The 20,140-nt window shown below is 33.6% G+C and overlaps 2 protein-coding genes across 2 annotated transcripts; both read left to right on the forward strand.

Moving 5' to 3' along the window:
* The first annotated feature begins 416 nt into the window (after nucleotides 1–416).
* LOC125069116 (beta-1,3-glucan-binding protein-like) lies at nucleotides 417–16,501 on the forward strand. The gene is made up of 9 exons (XM_047678490.1): nucleotides 417–669; nucleotides 9,204–9,428; nucleotides 9,579–9,796; nucleotides 10,136–10,263; nucleotides 11,722–11,888; nucleotides 12,514–12,658; nucleotides 12,890–12,969; nucleotides 15,476–15,618; nucleotides 15,980–16,501. Exons 1-9 carry the CDS (start codon nucleotides 546–548, stop codon nucleotides 16,166–16,168), a joined length of 1,419 nt encoding a protein of 472 aa, XP_047534446.1. The 5' UTR covers nucleotides 417–545; the 3' UTR covers nucleotides 16,169–16,501.
* A 663-nt stretch (nucleotides 16,502–17,164) lies between these two features.
* Nucleotides 17,165–20,042, forward strand: LOC125069117. Its single transcript, XM_047678491.1, has 3 exons — nucleotides 17,165–17,410; nucleotides 17,528–17,626; nucleotides 19,688–20,042. Exons 1-3 carry the CDS (start codon nucleotides 17,252–17,254, stop codon nucleotides 19,985–19,987), a joined length of 558 nt encoding a protein of 185 aa, XP_047534447.1. The 5' UTR covers nucleotides 17,165–17,251; the 3' UTR covers nucleotides 19,988–20,042.
* Nucleotides 20,043–20,140: the final 98 nt, after the last annotated feature.

The raw sequence follows: 20,140 nt of genomic DNA on the forward strand, positions 1-20,140 counted from the left end.
GTTCATGCATGTTTCTCCGCTATTTTTTCTGCATAGTGATTGGGTAAACTTGTTATTTTGATGTCTCATGTAAAATGCTTTTTTCAAATAAAATATTAGGAATAAATCGCCAGCCATCAGTACTTTTCTCGCTCTCATATTTCAGAGAATGTGACCGCGTGACAAAAACTGAAAACAATAATGAACTTAAACCAAGTTTGTAAATGATTATTTCGTGAAACTTACACTAAATCATATTTATAAGTTTCATAATAAAGCCAAGTCAGATAGAAAGAATTATTTAAACTGACGTCCGTATGAAATATTTCACTATAATTTGACATATCCAGTCTAACTATAATTAAGCAATAGTTCTTAATATAAATTACGTATTCTACAGAAACAACGTACATAAACAGCGGTATAGCAATCGGAATTTTAGTCTATTATCGTTAAGAGTCCGCGTCAGACATCGTATAGTGTTCTTAGCTTAAGAATCGTCTTACCTTTTCACGCTTCGATGAAAACTTAGTGTAGAACAGGGATAGAAAGTGTTTTTTTTTATTATGTCTATATTTTTCTTGGTTAGTTTGTTAGGATGTTTCGGTGTACATTTAACGCAGTGCTACGAAGTGCCACCGGCGAAATTGGAAGCAATTTTTCCTAAGGGCTTGCGAGTCTCCATTCCAGGTAATCTATTTTATAACATAATATAGTTTTTTTTTATTTAATTATTAAAATGTGAAATACAATTAAAGTTCAGCGATTTCAATATATTTAATCTTGATTATGTAATTGTTTATGTTTTGCTTTCCTCATAATCATTCCTTATTTAAATCGTCAAATGAAAATACTTTTTTTTTTGGTTTATTATTAACGAAATGGACTCAGATCATAGTATTTGACAAAAATTAGTAGCGGTAGTTTGCGCTATTTTCACTTGGTATATTCGGTTCATGTTTTAAAACAGTTAAGCGGTGAGGCTATTGAGTTAACTGATGATTCACCACACATAGATATTGGTAAGAAGTAGGTAAGAAAAATTAACCATTCCTTTCATCGCCCCTGTACCAACCTTGGGAACTAAGATCTTCTGTAAAACAGCAATATTGTGTATTGCTATTTTGCGAATATCTGATGAGTCCGGACGTGCTTACACAGAGACAAATTCGTCTTTTTTTTAGGTAGGTAAACTCAGTACATTAGGATTCAGCCAAATATGCAGCTTCGTTTTCGGCTGGTGAATATTCTAATCGAAAATTAAGTCTATTCCTGTTTGAGATATATAAATATCTCATTTAAATATTAATAATTTAATTGCATCGACTATCTTTATAAACATAGGCTTCATAGGCTTTAAAGCTTCGTTAATCTAATATTCGGCCGAGTGTACGATCTTTATTACAGATTTGGAAGAATATTCGTAGGCACATGGATATAACCAACTAGTTACTCAATTTGGCATATTTAAAAAGTAAAAGGTTTGAGTAATTTTATTTTCTCATTTATACATCAGAAAACTCAAGTTGCGAAATGAGTGGAAGAATGTTTCAATAAAATTGAACAATTAAATTCATTTGTATTATACACTCTATAAGAGATTATTTAAACAACATATGTCCGGAGCATGTCTTAAACTTTATATTATAAAGAGATTATAAACAAAACAATTTATTTGAGAGATAATATTCAAGTATAAGTTTAATAACTTAGCTGTCCATAAAGATAAAATTGAAGTTTAATAATCTAATAAATAATAATTGAAATTTATCTCCAAATTTATAATAAAACCTGTTCCGATGATTCGGAATGTAGATTCGACCTGTGCTACCTGCTTGTAATGACTAATAATGACTATAATAATGACTCTCAAATGTACTCTTAAACAAACATATGTTAAAATAAAGTCACACCCAGACCTCTTAAGATTCAACTCTGTGACGACATTGTGTATATTAATATTATTTTTACATATAAGAACATCAGAACACAATAAGTGACACGAAGTGCAATTACATAAAATAATAATATTGTCTAATAAAACGTCTCCGAAACGCAATGTAATACAAGTTTTATTTATATTGGAATAATAGTTTTTTTATTACAAAATAAACCTCCTCAGTTTTATTAATATAATGTTATTTAAACGTTCATTACGTTAATTATATATCGACAGAGCCTAACGCGTTTTTAACGTTTTAAATAGAAGATAATTATTAATTGAATATACTGCGGTTAAAATGTATTAATTACTAATAGATTAGTTAACACGTTGATGGACAGTACTCTCTCACATGTTATGGTTGCTGAGACAGTACTATTTTTCATACATTGCCCATAGGCGTAGCGTCACAGCGCAACTATTAGAATAACACATGATATGACAGAACGGATATAGACGTGAACGTCATAAGGCGTTCTGTCACATAGGTTATGTATTTTTGTAGATATATGACAGTACGTTCTGAGGCGTAAACGTCTATATCCGTAGTGTCATATTTTATATGCCCTAAGTATATGCTTTGTGCACTTACGCCCTCAGGCGTCTATGTCTATGTGATAGTAAAAAATAAAAGAAAGCTTTCATCAGTCAAAATTAAGTTTTATTTATTACAAATATCAAAACAATCACAGTTATTGCAATGGCATACAATTTTTATAAACTAAATGTATATAAATCTTCTCAAAAATCAACATAATTATATTTAAATCAGTCTTACATTTTGTACGTAAGGAACGTGATATCACAATCAGTTTCATAATCTAAAAATCAGTGTAATTATTCATTATTGTCAATACTATTATGGTAAGATTCGAAACATGGTGGACACAAGGGGGGTTTATCGGGGCATCCTTTACAGCGATAGCTCGTTTCCTTTCGAATATTTTTTTTAGTACAAACTTTGCACTTTAGGAAAGCAAACTTTTTTGCTGTACCAGGTCTAGATAAAATTTGTTCTGGCCAATGACCAGTTGTGATATTTTCAGTACCAGAAATATTGACTGCCTGTGGAGCAGATGATGTGCTTGGTCGGAATCGTCTGTTATCATAAATGCTGCTTTGATTGACCATGTCTTTTCCTTTGATATTTCGATCATGAATCCCAATCATCACCTTGATCAGTTCCTCTCGATAGTTAATATAATGATACGAAGAGGCGTTGTTTTTCTTATATTTTTTATATAGAAAGTAAGCATTCCATACCGCAATATCTAGCAAGTGAAACAATACCTTTTTGTACCATCTTATAGTTTTTCGGGGGCACGAGTAATAAGATATCATTTGATCGGACCTATCAATGCCAGACATGTACCTGTTATAAAGTTCCACTTCTGCGGGTTTCTGTCTTCTCTTGCCAAATCTGTTACTCACTTCCACAATCGAAGGATGTTGGCCAGTGGTAATCATCATTACTGGACGTTTATCTTTCCACTTTGAAACGTAAACTTTATTCTTACGTGCCCATACGTGCTCACCTCTCTTCAGCTTTTTCTTTACAATATATACAGGATTTTCTCTACGATTTGCCCGCAAGGTTCCAGTGCAGTGGGTCTTCAAATCAATCAGTTTCTGTGATAAATTCACAGAATTATAGTAGTTATCCATAAAAAGATGATGACCATGTAGCAAATACGGACGCATTAATCGCAATACGAGTTTTTCTGTCTTAGACCCATTTTCACCCAAGTTTTGCTCAGGTGCTTCTTTACCTGAATACATTTTCATATTTAGCACATAGCCATCAGACGTGGTAAGTTCATAAAATTTGATGCCATAGCGAGCCTTTTTCGACTTGATGTATTGACGAAAGTGCAAACGACCTCGAAACAGTAGAAGCGACTCATCCAATGATAGTTCTTTTCCAGCATTGTAAATTTTACGAAAGTTTAGAGACATCATATCAATAAATTTTACAACCTTATTTTCTCCTTTGGCTTCCAATTCCGATGCATAAAGGCAGCGTAGGATTTGCTCATATCTTCGTCCTGACATTATGTAACTAAATATGGGGTGATAATATAGTGGATCGGATAATGAAAAAAGTTTTCTTTGTTTAGGACATTTTATATGACCTTTGAGTAGGCTAAGTCCAAGAAATTTCATAATCTCTTCAGAAGTGACTTCACGGTATGCCATTTTGCGGCTATGTCTGGTGTGAGGTCTATTACTATTGCATAAAGCATTCCCATAACTATTAGTACAGTTTACCAGGTATTCTATATAATTTTGCGGAAATGCAAGGTAGAAAAAATCAAGAACTCCGTTCATGTCATCAACATTTACGGTTATACCACATTGAGAGCTATCAAAATTGAAATCTGGTATTTCGGCAATTGTGTGAGACCATGATTCATTTGCAAGAGGTATGTCTGATACCCTAGGACTCGTATTGTTAGGGTTCGGTTGATCAGAGGTGACTTGATCCACATTAGTGTTCTCTTCGTCATTTACAAACACACCAGGTACCAATGGAGCAGGTTCTTGGTTTACAGAGATCTCAGAACTTTGTATAATGTGATTACTAAGTTCATCAGGGTCATCTGTATCACTAGATGAATAGGATGTAGACTCACCAGAGGATACTGCAGCTGTTCTATGTTGTTTGTGTCTCATTTGTGATGCCTGAGCTTCACCCTCGGAACTCGAAGATACTTCACCAGATGGTTGAAAATCGGCATCGGATCCGAATTCTCCATCATCTTCAAAGGGGTCATGACTAGATTCAGAAGTCAAAGCAGCGTCAAATAGGTCCTGAATCCGCTTTTGTTCTTTTTCATATGAATCGCGGGAAGCCATCTGCAAAAATATTAGTTTACAATGTATTACAACTAAATGGTATTGAAAACATACATTAGCAACATAAATAAGTTATTTGCATATACAAATATACTAGTTTTAGTATTTTATATTCATAAAACAATAAAATTACGTTAAAAACAAACAATGCTTACGTTCGGAAAAAATAATTGCGCGCGAAATCACGTAACGACCTGTCGGCGCACCGCCGTGGCGCAGTACTAAACAAAATGTATGAAAACACAACGGCTATGGGCGTAGTGTGTGTGAGGGCGGTGCCGAAAAAATGTGGATGTGTGTGTGCAGGTACTTTCTTTGAACAGATTTTTAAACTTTGTGTGGTGACAGTACAAACTCTAAAATATATCTTCGGTGACAGTACAACATGCCCTTCCTTATGAATGCCTGTAAAATTTCACGTCTTATGACGTACTGTGTTTAAACTAGTCAAAAGATCGACGTCGAAGGGCGTACTGTCGTATTACTTCTGACTGGCTTGACGCCTACAGGCAGTACTGTCCGTCAACGTGTTAATTATGTATTATATTTAAGCGATGGAGAACTCATAAAAATACAAAATATACGTCATATTAATATTAGTTATATTATGAATTATGAATATTGTTTTCCGCCTATACGCACTCGAAATGCGAAACTATCGAGCATTTTTTATGAATAATTCGGTATGATAATGATATGATAAGTAAGATAATGTATTTCTGATAAAATACATCTATTAGAAATGGTATTTATGTACCTTAAACGCTAGTTAAAAAAACATCTAGATTTCTTACGAAATATTCTAAAGAGATCTTTTATCAATGAAGTCAAGAAATAAATATTACTTATAAAAAGGTTTTTTAAAAAAATAAACAAAATATTTAAACAATAATAAACATATATACTAATATTATAAAGAGGTAATATTTCTTTGTTTGTATGTTGGAGGTAATCTCCGGAACTAATAATACGAATCTAAAATATTTTTAAGAATTTTATTATTCACTGGTAGAAAGTTAAATTATTTACGAGTGTTAGGGGGTACAGATTATATTTATATCATAACTTTCCCCTTTATTAATAAATGGCACCCTACGAAATAAAGATGTATTACATCTACATTTATGACTACTGTATAAAAAAGTCGTTCTATTTTTAAACATTAAGATTCCTTACTAAATGAAAAGGCTACTTGTCATCAGATGGTGCATTTTCCCACGATACTTAAAGTTATAAATTTGAAAACTATTTCCATGTGGTGCTCAGCTCATTCTCCTCAAGAGAAAAGGCCTTTGCCCGGCACTGGCACATTTACAGGCTTTTTACATTTTTCTAGCTGATTTTGAAAAAAGAAAAGTAGTAAATTTTTATTTTTTTTTATGTTTGATACTAATTATTTTTAATTTAGTATGGTATGCCCGTTTGGTTCATATAAAGTTTGAAAATACGCATGAAGATTATTTTTTATGGTCATGAATTTCATTTATAATTTATTTTCTATTAAGATTTTTGAAAAATTTATGTAATTTAATCCTTGAAAGACCCTTACAAGATTTTAGTTTTGTTAAATTAGACTTCGGTTATAATGATATTCAAAAACAAATCTAAATAGTCCGATATGTATTGTGTTAAAATATTTATCATAACGATTTAAATTTAGAATTAAGGCAGAACATAGGCCATTGTTTCGTTCGAGGTCAGACAAAATAAAAGTTAAAATTATCCTGTTGGGTATTTTTTGTATTGGTCATGTAACAAACAGCGCACTATCAAAATAGATGCGGTCTGCTAAAATAGCCGGTAAGTTCGGCTATGCACGTACACGTGTAGCGCCCAGACCGCAGAACGTAATTCCAACCGCAGGAAGGGTTAAGACAAATAAACAACTTTGACATCGAATTCACGTGATATCATTAAAATACCATGGATATTCAGCTTTAGCTTGCCCACTGAGTAAGCCCGCATAACCTAAACTTAAAATTAATAATTTTATATACTTTGATTTTATCTCTTAATTACTTGTTCTTATCAAAGTTACTCCACGTTTTAATGTTACAGTGGAAACTTTGTTGGCTTATTTGAGACTCATTTTGGTATCAAATATTTGTGTATGTTTCCATTATGTCTGCTGTGGTGGATAGGATTAAAACAAATTATATTATTTATTTTATATCTATTATACATATCTCATAATCATCCTCCTGCCTTATCCAAATTTTATTTGGGTCATTCTTCCATACTTGTCTGTCTGACGTCATCTCACGAGTAACATTATTTCCAGCCATATCGTACCTCCTCCTAACTCTATATTCATCCACGTCCACGCTATAATGTTGTCTTAGATTTTCGCGATTATTACACAGATCGTGACCACGAATCGCGATTAAATCCGTTAACGTAGTTTTATTTCAACAGTTTTATTTCAACACGTCCACGCTTACCATCAGACCATCCTCAGAATATCGTCCTCATTTCCGCAGCCGGTTTTCACATACCCTCTCGGTCACCGGTGCCACTTTCAAATTTCCTCTCATTTACACATTCCTAACTCCTTACTTACTCCTTACCTTACCTATACTTATCAAGTATAGTTTTTCATTGCCAAATTAGGATGCACACGATACACTTCTAAAATAGTCTATCTATTTGATTAATCAAGATCAGATCAATGGAATGTGTTCTTCAAAAAGTCGTTAATAAAACTAAGACAATGCAATCCTTTAATTAATTATTTGTTTGTCGACATTTCGAATTATTCTACTTATTTAAAAACACTTGACATTTTACTTAAACTGTAAATAGTTTTAACGAAAACGGTTCACCTTTAGTTTAGTTTCGTTATTTTACCATTTTTTTGCATCTTTTGATGAAGTAATCTCAACTCAAACTCAAACTCAAATTCCTTTATTCAATATAGAAGTATTACACTTTCTTATTGATGATCAAATTAAACACTACCACCGGTTCGGAAAAGGAAACACCCTGACCTGAGAAGAACCGGCGAAAGAAACTCAGCGGGTCTTTTTTTACGTCAAATTAATTATATACATAATTGTATTTGAAGAGAAACAGCCAGGAGGCGATCGTTTCATTCCCAAGGTGTGCTATCAAACATAAACTCACTAACTCACACATTTACAAATTAACTTAAAATATTACGTAAATTCAAGACCTCTTTGTATACCACATTGGTGTGTAATTCAGCCCTTAGAGTAGAATATCTGGAAACGATTAAATACGTATCAACTCAAATTTAATCGGTATCCCAAAAATAAAATTTCTAGCTTCTCACTTTAAAAATGACGGACTTCCAGTATAACCTGTATGCGAAATGTCAACCCCTATTTCTCCCTTAGGCGTAAAAATGACGAACCTCGAGACTAATCTATATAAGAAATGTCAACCCCTATTAAACCCCTGAGAGGTAGAATATCTAAAAACACTTAAATACATATTTAATCATTTTTATTCAGTAGCCCAAAAATAAAGTTTCATGCTTCTAACTTCAAAAATGACAGACTTCCAGACTAACCTGTATAAGAAATGTCAACCCCTATTTCTCCCCTTAGGCGTAAAATATCCAGAAATGTTAAAATACGTATCAACTCATTGTTAATCGGTATCGCAAAAATAAAATTTCTAGCTTCTTACTTCAAAAATGACAGACTTCCAGACTAACCTGTATACGAAATGTTAACACCAATTTTTCCCTTTAGACATAAAATATCAAGAAACGCTTAAACATGCTTCTAACTTCATGCTTCTAACTTCAAAAATGACGGATTTCCAGACTAACCTTTATAAGAAATGTCAACCCCTATTAAACCCCTTGGAGGTAGAATATCTAGAAGGACTTAAATACGTATTTAATCATTTTTAATCAGTAGCCCAAAAATAAAGTCTCATATTTATTACTTAAAAAAAAAGACGGACTTCCATAAAAACTTTCCTCCCTTATTTCACCCTCTCAGAGGTAAAATATCGAAAAACGCTTAACTACGTAATTACTCATTTTTAATCAGTATCCCAAAAATAAAGTTTCATGTTACTTACTTAATAAATTACGGACTTCCATACAAACGTTCAACCCTTATTTCAACCACTTTAGGGGTCAAATTTCCAAAATTCGAGTGTCATGATATGTTAGTTTATAAGTATACAAACTAAAATATAAGTTTTATGCTTCTAGTCCTAAAAATGACAATACTTTCAACAAGTTACAACCTTTCATCCCCCTTTTCAACCCCTTACAGCACTTTTTCCAAATAAAAAGTAGCCTATGTCCTTTCTTCGTCCTTCGGTCGAGTAGTTTTGACGTGAAAGCGAGACAGACAGACAGACAGAGTGCGAAAGTATCGCATTTATAATATTAAATAATATGGTTTATAAACTTATTTATTAAATTTGCAATGTTAAAACATTTAAGATGATGGATTCACCCTCTTCGCTTTCCATGGAAAGCTCAACGAAGAAATGGAGGGGTTGGAGGCTGGAGAATGGTCAAGAGATATAACTAAAGCTAAAAACGGAACATGGACCTTCAGAGACAGGGACGTGCAGTTGAAAATTGGTGATAATATTTACTTTTGGACGTATGTCATCAAGGAAGGCAAGGGATATAGACAGGACAACGGCGAATGGACTGTTACAGGTTTGATTTATAAATATATAGACTAAAAATAGCAGTACTATAAATATATTCAACGTAAAATCGAACATGTTACGTACAATGACTATGACCATTAATGTAAATAATTTGTTGTAAGTGATATTCGTAAAAACGATTATTATAAAATTATAGGTTACGTCAACGAAGCTGGCGAACCTGTAACCACAGAGGGTAAATATACATCAGGTAGAATTTCAGATTCAATTATATATCCATGTGAATTGTCAGAATCTGAAGTGTCTGTACCCGGCTTTGTTTGCAAAGGACAGTTGTTATTTGAAGACAATTTCAATTCTGGTATCGATAATGGAAAAATATGGACACCTGAAGTTAAATTCCCTGGCGAACCAGTAAGTAGAACCAATTATATATATTAGTTATAACTTTATTGTTTACATTCATAATCTTTTTTTAAAATACCTCAATGAAATGGCACCTAGTGGTAAGTGGTCGACACCAACCATAGACATTAACAATGTAAAGAATATAAAATTGGGAATAAGAGGTTAAGCCCCTTGTCCCTGTAAGTTAACTTCTTCACTAACCATTTCAACCAGACATACGAAGTATTGCTGTTTGACAGATAAGCGTGCACTAATATGCTTTCTATCTAAATCCTATCTTTGAAGTCTATCTGTAAGATTAATTAGGATACGTTATAGAACTTCAAAATGCATTTTTTCTTATAGGATTATCCATTCAATTATTATTTAAACAATAACAATATTGAAGTCAGTGAAGGTATATTGAGCATCAAACCAAAAATACTTGATTCGAGATTTGGAGATATGAGTCAGTCTTTAGACCTAACTCACGGGTAAGATGTTCTTTTTTTATATTTCTAAAAGTACAGCCGGTAATGGTTTCACTGCTGGGCTAAAGCGTTCTTCTCGAAAAGGTTTTTTTTCCACCCACCTTGGTGGAAATTAATGGGATTTGATACGTTTGGCATATTTTCATTCGACACAGACAGCTACCGCACCAAAAAATAATTACAAACACAAATTATTTTTCTTGTCACACATTTTAAGACCAGTGGACTACCTCGGCAGAAATCTAGTATGAGCTCCTTTATCATATGTTCCTTTCTTCCTCCTTCCTCCTTCATATTATGTTCGAGTCTTTTGTACCTTACGAAGATTTCTAATTAGTACAAACTTTATATTTTACAATTTAAGATTTAATTAACAATTACAGCTCATATTTATTACGAGTACAAAAGTTGCGAGGCATAAGTTTTCTTTGATTTGGACTTCACAAAATCGCTGTTATCTCGGACTTACGCTTATTCTGATTATGTTCATCTAATATTTAATTCAGTTTTACGTTCACTCTTGTATCATTCATATTTTAAACTCAGCTAATATATTTTATAGCGAACAAAAAAACAAATACATAGATCGTGATCTTTAGTGGTTACTATACGTTTTAACCACTCGTTAAGTTTTTTCGTCCCCAAGATCAAACAATTGTTATATCCATACATTGCTTAGTGAGTTTCTACGCTAAGTCATTTTGCCAATGACATGTATCCGTATTTTTAAATTGGCAATTAATGATGTCATAAACCCTGACGTCATTTGTCAAAACATTCAAGTGAATTCATAGCTTGTTCATATTTAATTAACATGTATGTGTATATATATGTCCATATTTAAATATTAATATACATATATTTACATCTTTATGTGTTGACATTATTATTAATATATCTTTATACGAATAAAAATATAATTAAGAGCTGACACAAGTAAATAAAAGTAAATTTTTGAAATGTGTGCAAATTACGTCTACTTAGAATGGTGGCAAGATTGCTAGCTACATCTCCCAGTTGATTCAAATATCGATCCCCTGTGCCAATAATGAACTAGCTCCCTTGTCTTCTGACCAGATGGTGCACATAAGACCAAATGTTATATGTTTTAATACTAATAATTATTTTATTGAAGTTTTATACACTAACAGTCAATATTGAAAGTGTTCCAATTTCAAATTATTGATGACGACTATTTGCGTCGTTTTTACGGCTCTCGCCTTTATGGCCTTGAGGTTCCAGCTTGAAACATTGCTTCCTTTTAATTATATATTTATCAAAAGTCGTTCGACATATTTTGTGGAGGCTCTGTTCGTTATATGCCATACGCACAAAAATCGCAACGTTAACAATCTTGGGTAATACAGACTTAGATAATACAAGAATAATTACTAATATTTTTTAATTTTTCTCAAAGATCTACCAGGGACTTTTTTATCATTCTACTCTTACAATTTTCAGATGCACAGGAATTATTGGGACAAGTGAATGTGCACGTGAAGCATTTGGTCCACAGATCGTTCCTAATATTACAACCGCGAAGATAACATCGAAGAAATCTTTTAATTTTAAATACGGGCGTATTGAAGTTAGAGCAAAAATGCCCCAGGGCAACTGGCTGATACCAGGTAAGAATTTTTTATATTTTTTTAAATAACATTTTATTACTTATCCTATTTGTCGAATTAAACTTGAAGTTGTGGTGTATCGTGTATTATGTGTTCCATAATGTCTTTTTAGAGATTTTTATTGGTCGATGACTACAACCAACATTGTTCATACTACTAAAATATTAGAAGTATGAACAATGTTGGTTGTAGTCATGATCCGAGATGGCCCAGTGGTTAGAACGCGTGCATCTTAACCGATGATTTCGGGTTCAAACCCAGGCAGGCACCACTGAATTTTCATGTGCTTAATTTGTGTTTATAATTCATCTCGTGCTCGGCGGTGAAGGAAAACATCGTGAGGAAACCTGCATGTGTCTAATTTCAACGAAATTCTGCCACATGTGTATTCCGCCAACCCGTATTGGAGCAGCGTGGTGGAATATGCTCCAAATCTTCTCCTCAAAGGGAGAGGAGGCCTTTAGCCCAGCAGTGGGAAATTTACAGGCTGTTAATGCGAATGCTTAGAAAATGAACAATGTTGGTTGTAGCTATAATATGTAAAAAGTTCATGAATAATATCGGTCATTCCGATTTCCTGATTTATCGAAACAGTTCATAAAAAGGAATGATCCATAAATTACAGAAATCCAGTTGGAGCCTAAGGAGAATGTTTACGGTCTCCATAATTACGCTTCAGGCTTACTCCGTATTGCAGCCGTCAAGGGTAATCCTGAGTATTCGAAGAAGCTATACGGAGGACCTATCATAGCTGGCAGTGAACCATACAGGTACTACATCCCTGTATTTATTTCCATAGAATATAATTAATCTTAGAATATTGACTAAGCTTGAATTATGATGCTAACTGGAAATAAACTCATTTAAAATAATAAAAAGTATATAGAGAAGCTCGTAAAAATATATTTTCTTAAGATTTGTTTGATTAAAAAAAACTGGATCAGGTGCTATGAATGCTACGATTATTATTTAATATTATATAACTCAATATTAATTTTAAGGTCTAAGCATTTAAAGGAAAAAATCGGATTTCAACAATGGAGCAAGAGTTTTCATAATTACATCTTAGAGTGGAGAAAAGGTAAAAAAATAAAATGGTATATTATAACAATATTACATGTAAGGCTATAGACTAGCAACTTATTTAAATGTATATTCAAATATCCGTTACCCCGAATTAATTAAGATATTACCAATATTCCTATTTACCCTTCCTTTTAAGATTATCACTTGTGTTACGAGTGGGGACGACAACAGCCCAAGGGGTTAGGATCGATCCTGTGACTTTTACATCGCTAGGAGGCCCGTTAACCATTAAGCTTTCAAGACACATAACACTGCAATATATTATTTTTTTATGGGCTCGGTTGGCGGACGGTAAGTGGTCACCACTGCCCATAGACAAAGGCACTGTAAGAAATATTAACCATACCTTAAATCACCTATGCGCCACCAACCTTGGTAACTAAGATGCTATGTCCCTTGTGCCTGTGATTACACTGGCTCACTCACCCTTTTAACCGGAAAACAAAAATACAGAGTACTGTTATTTGGCGGTAGAATATCTGATAAGTGGGTGGTACCTACCCAGACGGGCTTGCACAAAGCCCTACCACCAAGTATAGTTTTAATTGTTTTATGTTAACTACCAAAATACGTTGACCAGCGTTTGTAAAGACACCAATTTACCAATCGAACAAACATGTATACAATGCACCGTGGACCGTCATGGTCATAGAGGTAATGGAGAACGGCCTATAGCAGTGCCATCTAGTGGCGAGACAACAAAGCATATATCTTAAAAACATTCTCTATGAAATCTCATAGTTGAAGCTCCGAGGTACGTCAGAAATGACGTCATTCACAAAGACACCAGGACGCCCACCGTGGAGGAGTTCATCCGCCATCTCGCACGCACTATGTTCGCAAGAGCGGACAACAGTGCGTGCAGACACCTCCACGGTATTATATTGCCCCTCTACACGCAAGACCACCTGACGGGCGTCCTCAACCTCGTGAGCTCCTGCTATCGCCGACCACCTGCCCCAACGCAGGCATCGACGAAGACGATTTGGAGCAACAATAGGACGACGCAACCACCGGATATGACAACCACTCGGATATGACACCCACTCGGACTAGAAACACACCGACATTGGACATACCACTGGGTCTATAGGACCCTGACCCATCGGGTCAGAATTTCATGACGCGGTATCTGCGTGCTACCGCTGAGGACATGCCCGGGTTAGGAGGCAAGCTTCGATGCCCGTACCCAGCTCGGCCCATGGCCAAGCAGGAAGACCCTCACACACACTCTCTATGAAAGCTCAGAAAGAAAGGACGCGGTAACTACCGGGGAGGAACAGCCCGGGTAAGGAGGGCAACCTCGAGGCCCGTACCCAGCTCGACCTTGGCCAATCAGGATGACCATCACTACTCTCTATGAAACAAACGTATATGTCAGTATTATTCATTATGCAATCTATAACCTAGGATTTAAAGAATCATTGAGGTATACATTTATAGAAATCAAGATATTGACTACTGCTTCTAAATTAATGAGTATATGATTGATAGCACACCTTGGGAATTCACCTCCTGGCTATTCCTATTCCTATTAAATAGGAATAGCCAGGAGGCCGATGAGTTTCTGTCACCGGTTCTTCACAGGTCAGGGTATTTTCTTCTCTGACCGGTATTAGTGTTTAATTTGACAAGCAATAAGTAAGTGCAATGCTTCTATACTAAATTAAAACAAAAAATCATGGTAAACAGCCTTTAATCTGTAACTGACATACTGACATTCATTACAATAAATACGTATGACGTTTTTACTGGATGTAGGACTTTGTGCCAGCTCGTCTAGGTAGATACGACACACTCATCACATACAATGGAACCAAATAACACGACTTAGAATTTTTGGGTTCTGGTTTGGAGAATGAGTGAGCCAGTATATCTGCATAAGGTACGCCACATCTTAGTCCCCAAGGTTCGTGGCACATTGGCAATGTGGTGGTTAATATTTGAAGTATATGAGCGGTGACGACCACTTACCACCAGGTAGCCCATTTGCCGTCATATTTCAGTCATTGCAGAATTTATCCATCCCGCAAAATGGATGGCAGAAATGTTTTTTTCAGCGAGGATCGTTTTTTATTAGAATATACATAATTGTAATTGCGAGTTTTTTTGATGATTAATGATCTGGTAATATAACTTCAACTTACTTTGATTTAAGATATAAATTAGATTTATTATTCAAGTTTCAATTGATTTTAGCATTTATAAATAAATTCATATATGCTAAAATCACTAAAAACGTGTTAGATAGGTAATTGACCCTACTTCCTACACTGTACAAATTCCTTACTTAAATCTTGGCAAGCACTATTTAATTTTATTACGAGATTTGTTTTTGAATTGCCAAATAAACATCACAGAGGCGTATTATCATTAAACTTAAAAGAACCGCCAGAAAATGAGCTGGTTATGATGATATAATAATGAGCTACTAAACACAAACACACACCTTTCCTCAAAAAACCCATCTGATAAAGACATAACTATTATTATTGTTTTAGATGGTATCTCTCTTTATGTTGATGGAGAAAAGTACGGTGAAATTAATCCACAAGAAATCTTTTTGTCTGATGCAAAAGAAAACGGAACAGACGGTACTTCGAAGTGGACAAAAGGATCGATCATGGCACCCTTTGATGAAATGGTTTGCTATATTATTATCCTTCGTTTGTTTAAAAATGGTTAACGCTTATAGTTGATTAATACTACTAATAGTTATTATAAATCGAAGCTAACAATAACAGCTGGTAAATTCACAATTTTGCACTAATATTATTTTCTTAATTCCAATGTGATATAATTTTGCTATGCATTTCTTCATAAAATTTGATTAACAGGCTTATCTTATCGTCAAAAATAGAATTGCGAATATAAAGAAATCTCACTCTCCTAATATATGTGGGTCAATGTAAAAGATAACTTAAAAAAAATGATTGAAGAGCTGATTTTAATATTGTTTCAAGAATTTATGGTGGAAATAATCGAAAATTGTATTTTTGTTTCAGTTTTATATTTCATTAGGACTATCCGTGGGTGGTATAAATGAATTCCCAGATGAACCAAACAAGCCTTGGTCTAATAAATCTTCGAAAGCCATGCTTATGTTCTGGAATGACTACCCTAAGTGGATTTCAACCTGGTTCGAAAATGATATCGCACTTAAAGTTGACTACGTTAGAGTTTATGCCTTATAAATAATATTGAAAACAATAGTTTTTAGATATTACACATATTCAGTCTTCAAAAAGCGACATATTTTGGATAATAACCAAGACCCATAACCATAGCAAGGTCTTCTTAAATTAGTTTGGTCGAACACTACAGTCTAAGAGCTCAAACAGCTGCCACCCGAATTTCATATTCAAAATCGTTTAAAATGAATTTGATTGATTTTCAATTCTGTTAGTAATAACGTTTCTTAAAGTTTAATATTAAATATCAGCTATAAAGGTTATATCGACTTATTTGTAATCATATTATTATTATGAGATAAATATAATTTTAATTTCCGATTAATAAAAATATTATTTTATCAATAAAATATTTTTAATTATATTCGTTTTATTTTTTTTATGCGTGTAAGATGCATAATTGTGATATTTCTCTGTTGAGAAATAACTTTTGAAAAAATCTGTTAAAAATTCTGATTTTTTGGGATCGAAATCGCATTAAGAAATGATAATATCTCATGGTACCCAAATACATGACCACAAAGCTTGTCTTGAAAAAAAAAATCTACAATCTAAAAAATCTATATAGATTAGTTTAGATAAACAAAACTATGACAAGTATGGTTCCGTGTAAGCAAATACGTAGAGAGTTTTCAGGAAAACTACACAAAATAATTACTAAAAAGTCATCAAACTAAGTACACTCAATAAATACTGTTACAAATAAAATAAGATATTAATTGAAATTGATTTTGTATCATGTAAGTAATTACGTGTCTACTGATTGATTTTGTCTGCATACTCTACCCTTTCAGACAATCTAGTAAACTAAAATGCTAATGCAATAAAGGATAGAATATATGAAATATTGTTCAAATTATAAAGAGCTCATTTAAAATATAGCACTTTATATTAAATAGATTTATACCAACATATAACAAACTTGAATAGTATCGTTATCACAATAAAAAAATCCTTGACATTAAGGTTATCATCACGTCATCTGTGTACCTAAACAAGAATAGATTCCATATTTAAAATAACAGAACCTAATAATTATTGGTGCTTAGTTAATTCATAGCAAATGAATATTTGCAATTATCCAATATGATATTTTTGAGTTTATTCGTATCTTGTGGTTTTGGGCTCGTGAGTAGTATTGACATAATAAATATAGCCAACGTTTGGGGTACGGATCCGTTGGGTATTTATGTTTCGTGGCATAGTATATATTATTCATCAAAACATGACGTCTCTGGATATAAGGTATTGAAACATTTATCTAAATACTATTTAATCAATCACAAGATATTAGCCATTAATTAAATCATTAAATTCTTTCCGAATTCTGACTCTGTTATAGAGATGATTCTGATAATTTAGGTCAAGTTATGGACAGTCAAAATGAGTACTGAAAAGAAATACGGTTTGGTTAACGCTGAACAATACCCTGGTTTGATTCAAAACGATATTACCCTTGAGGTAAGCTGATTTATTCTATCATATCATCACATAAAACAACAATTAAGAGATCCTTTGAAGGAAATATTTTCCTCAAATAAACATTCAATCATTGCACTATTTTCATGTACAACTTTGTCTACTAAGTTTAATACTAGTAACTAGAGAACACACTGCACTGCATGTTTTTTTTTTTTTGTTTTGCATTATAAGTTTTATCGAGAAATACGTAATAAAAAACCTCCACACTTTGTACATCGAAATGTTCATACGTAGCTTGTTCTGCAAAATACGAACACAGTTAAACCCACAGTTTATCGAATACTCAACGAACTTGTCAAACAAACTGAATAAACTTTCACATAGAGTTGGCAGTAGCAAATAGTTCGTAGCGTCACGGGCTGCTTTTAAACCTGAAAATGTTGAATTTAAACCTACTGTAAAAATGTGCGATGTTTTACGTTAATTATAGGTACTAAAGCATGACATTTTAATTCGAATGGTTGTTAACGCTTTAACAGTGAAAGGAATAGTTATGCTTACAGTGCCATGTCTAATAGTAGGGGTGTAATAAGATAAACAATAATGTTCCTCTCCATGAGTATCTATTTATCTCTACTTAAGACCTAAATTAATTATATTGATACATTACAAATAATCGGTTTGAGGAGTTAAAAAAGAAGGCATGATCATTTTCATCAACGTTTTTATTCTACAATCATGCGAAATGTAGTAATGCTGGACATAGACATCCCTTCTGTTTTTTTTTTCTTAATTTCTGCATTCGATACACTATCAACCAAAACGATCTTATCAAGTAAATTTCAGTTGCTCTGTGCTCTGCTCTTTTATACATTTTAGTGAGTGCTCATAAGTAAAGATTGACTAGACAAATAAGTATTCTTGTATAAACATAAGAATTACTAACATTAAGTGCTTAAATATATATAAATATGAATTAAAAATAGTTACTGTATAAATCTTGACCGCCTGGAATGGTGGCAAGAATGCTAGCAGCATTTCCCCGTTGAATCGCAATTCCGATCCTCTGGGCAAAAACGAACCAGCCCTCCTGTCAGCAGTGCAGGCAATAAGGCGAGGTGTTATACTTTTAATGAAGCTTTTTGCACCACTACTCCAAGGGCCAAGTGTTTCGACAGCAAATGGGACAAAAAAAGTAATTTGACTTAGACGAATATTTAGATCGTTTTTTTGCTTCATCTTTTTCTGCAGCGGCACCGGCTTTTAATATTATTTCTCGGATATGAGTCGGGGCCAACGTGTCAACGCACGTAGGGTCCCATACAAGGGCCCCTCCTCATTTTTAGGGAACCAATGTCAGTCCCTTAGGTCTCTTACCATCATCACAACTAATTCCACGAGGCTCGAGGTAAGAGCAGGAACGTCGATTGTAGCAAGATCCCTTTTTATTGTGTCATTAAGAGAACCGTGGCGAAAAAGCCTACCTGAACTCCTTGGACAAGAGAGACCATGTAAACCGAAAAAGACCATCACGTGGGCATCTGTGCTTAAAGCACAGTGGTGTGCCCAATTGGATGAACTTGGTCTGAGGAATTGTCTTGTTGGTACACTTGTTACTATATAGATCACTTTAAAAACAATTTTAAATAATACCTTCTGAAATTAACAGCTCATAGAATATCAATTTAAATGACAAAAAATGAACAAAGTATTGGTTATCTATAGTAAAAAATAATTTAGAAATTTGGCATAATTCTTATTGAATTCGTGTTTCTTCATCCTAAATGACATTATTTAAATTACATGTGCAAATCCAAATACTGGTCCAAGTCAAAATTTCTTATATCATAAATTATATTCTTATATTATATGTATTGACACCAATCTGATTACCAAGTTTAGATGTGTTTTATGAAGGTTTTATTCAAAGGATATTACCCAAACCGGCTTCATATACTGGATAACATGGGTTTATTTAGTCTGAAGCTTTTGCTTGCCAAATCATTAAGATTTTAATACATATAGGCTTGATGATGACTCAAAAGCCGTTAAAATATTATCTTTAAGTCCCCATGATTAACATATCCTTTTTTATTTTAGAAATACCAGGTGAATACTACACTTAGCAGCATCCCGAGAGAGATAATAGTCAATGGGAATTTTCAATCGCAGGTTCTTATCACTGACGTAGAATATAACGTTATATATGAACTTCGACTTCTAGCATTTAAGGATAATATCGAAGGACCTATGTCTGAGCCTAGAAGGATCAAAATCGTTAAAGGAGATGGATACCACGCAGTTATCCAGAAACTTCCAACTGGATGTTTGTTTTCAGTGCCTAATGTGTTACGTCACAATGGCGATGACTATCCATTTGTTCAGGACTCTTATATATAATATCCAAAATATTTTTTAATCTAAGCATTGTTATTAAATCTTCATAAATACACTTTTCCTGAAACTTTGCTTTTTATGTAATAGGTATCAAATAATCCGTCTAATATTAATTGGTCACCACCGCCTATAGACATTAGCACTGTCAGAAATAAT

Source organism: Vanessa atalanta, chromosome 15 (assembly GCF_905147765.1).
Source record: "Vanessa atalanta chromosome 15, ilVanAtal1.2, whole genome shotgun sequence".
NCBI lineage: Eukaryota > Metazoa > Arthropoda > Insecta > Lepidoptera > Nymphalidae > Vanessa > Vanessa atalanta.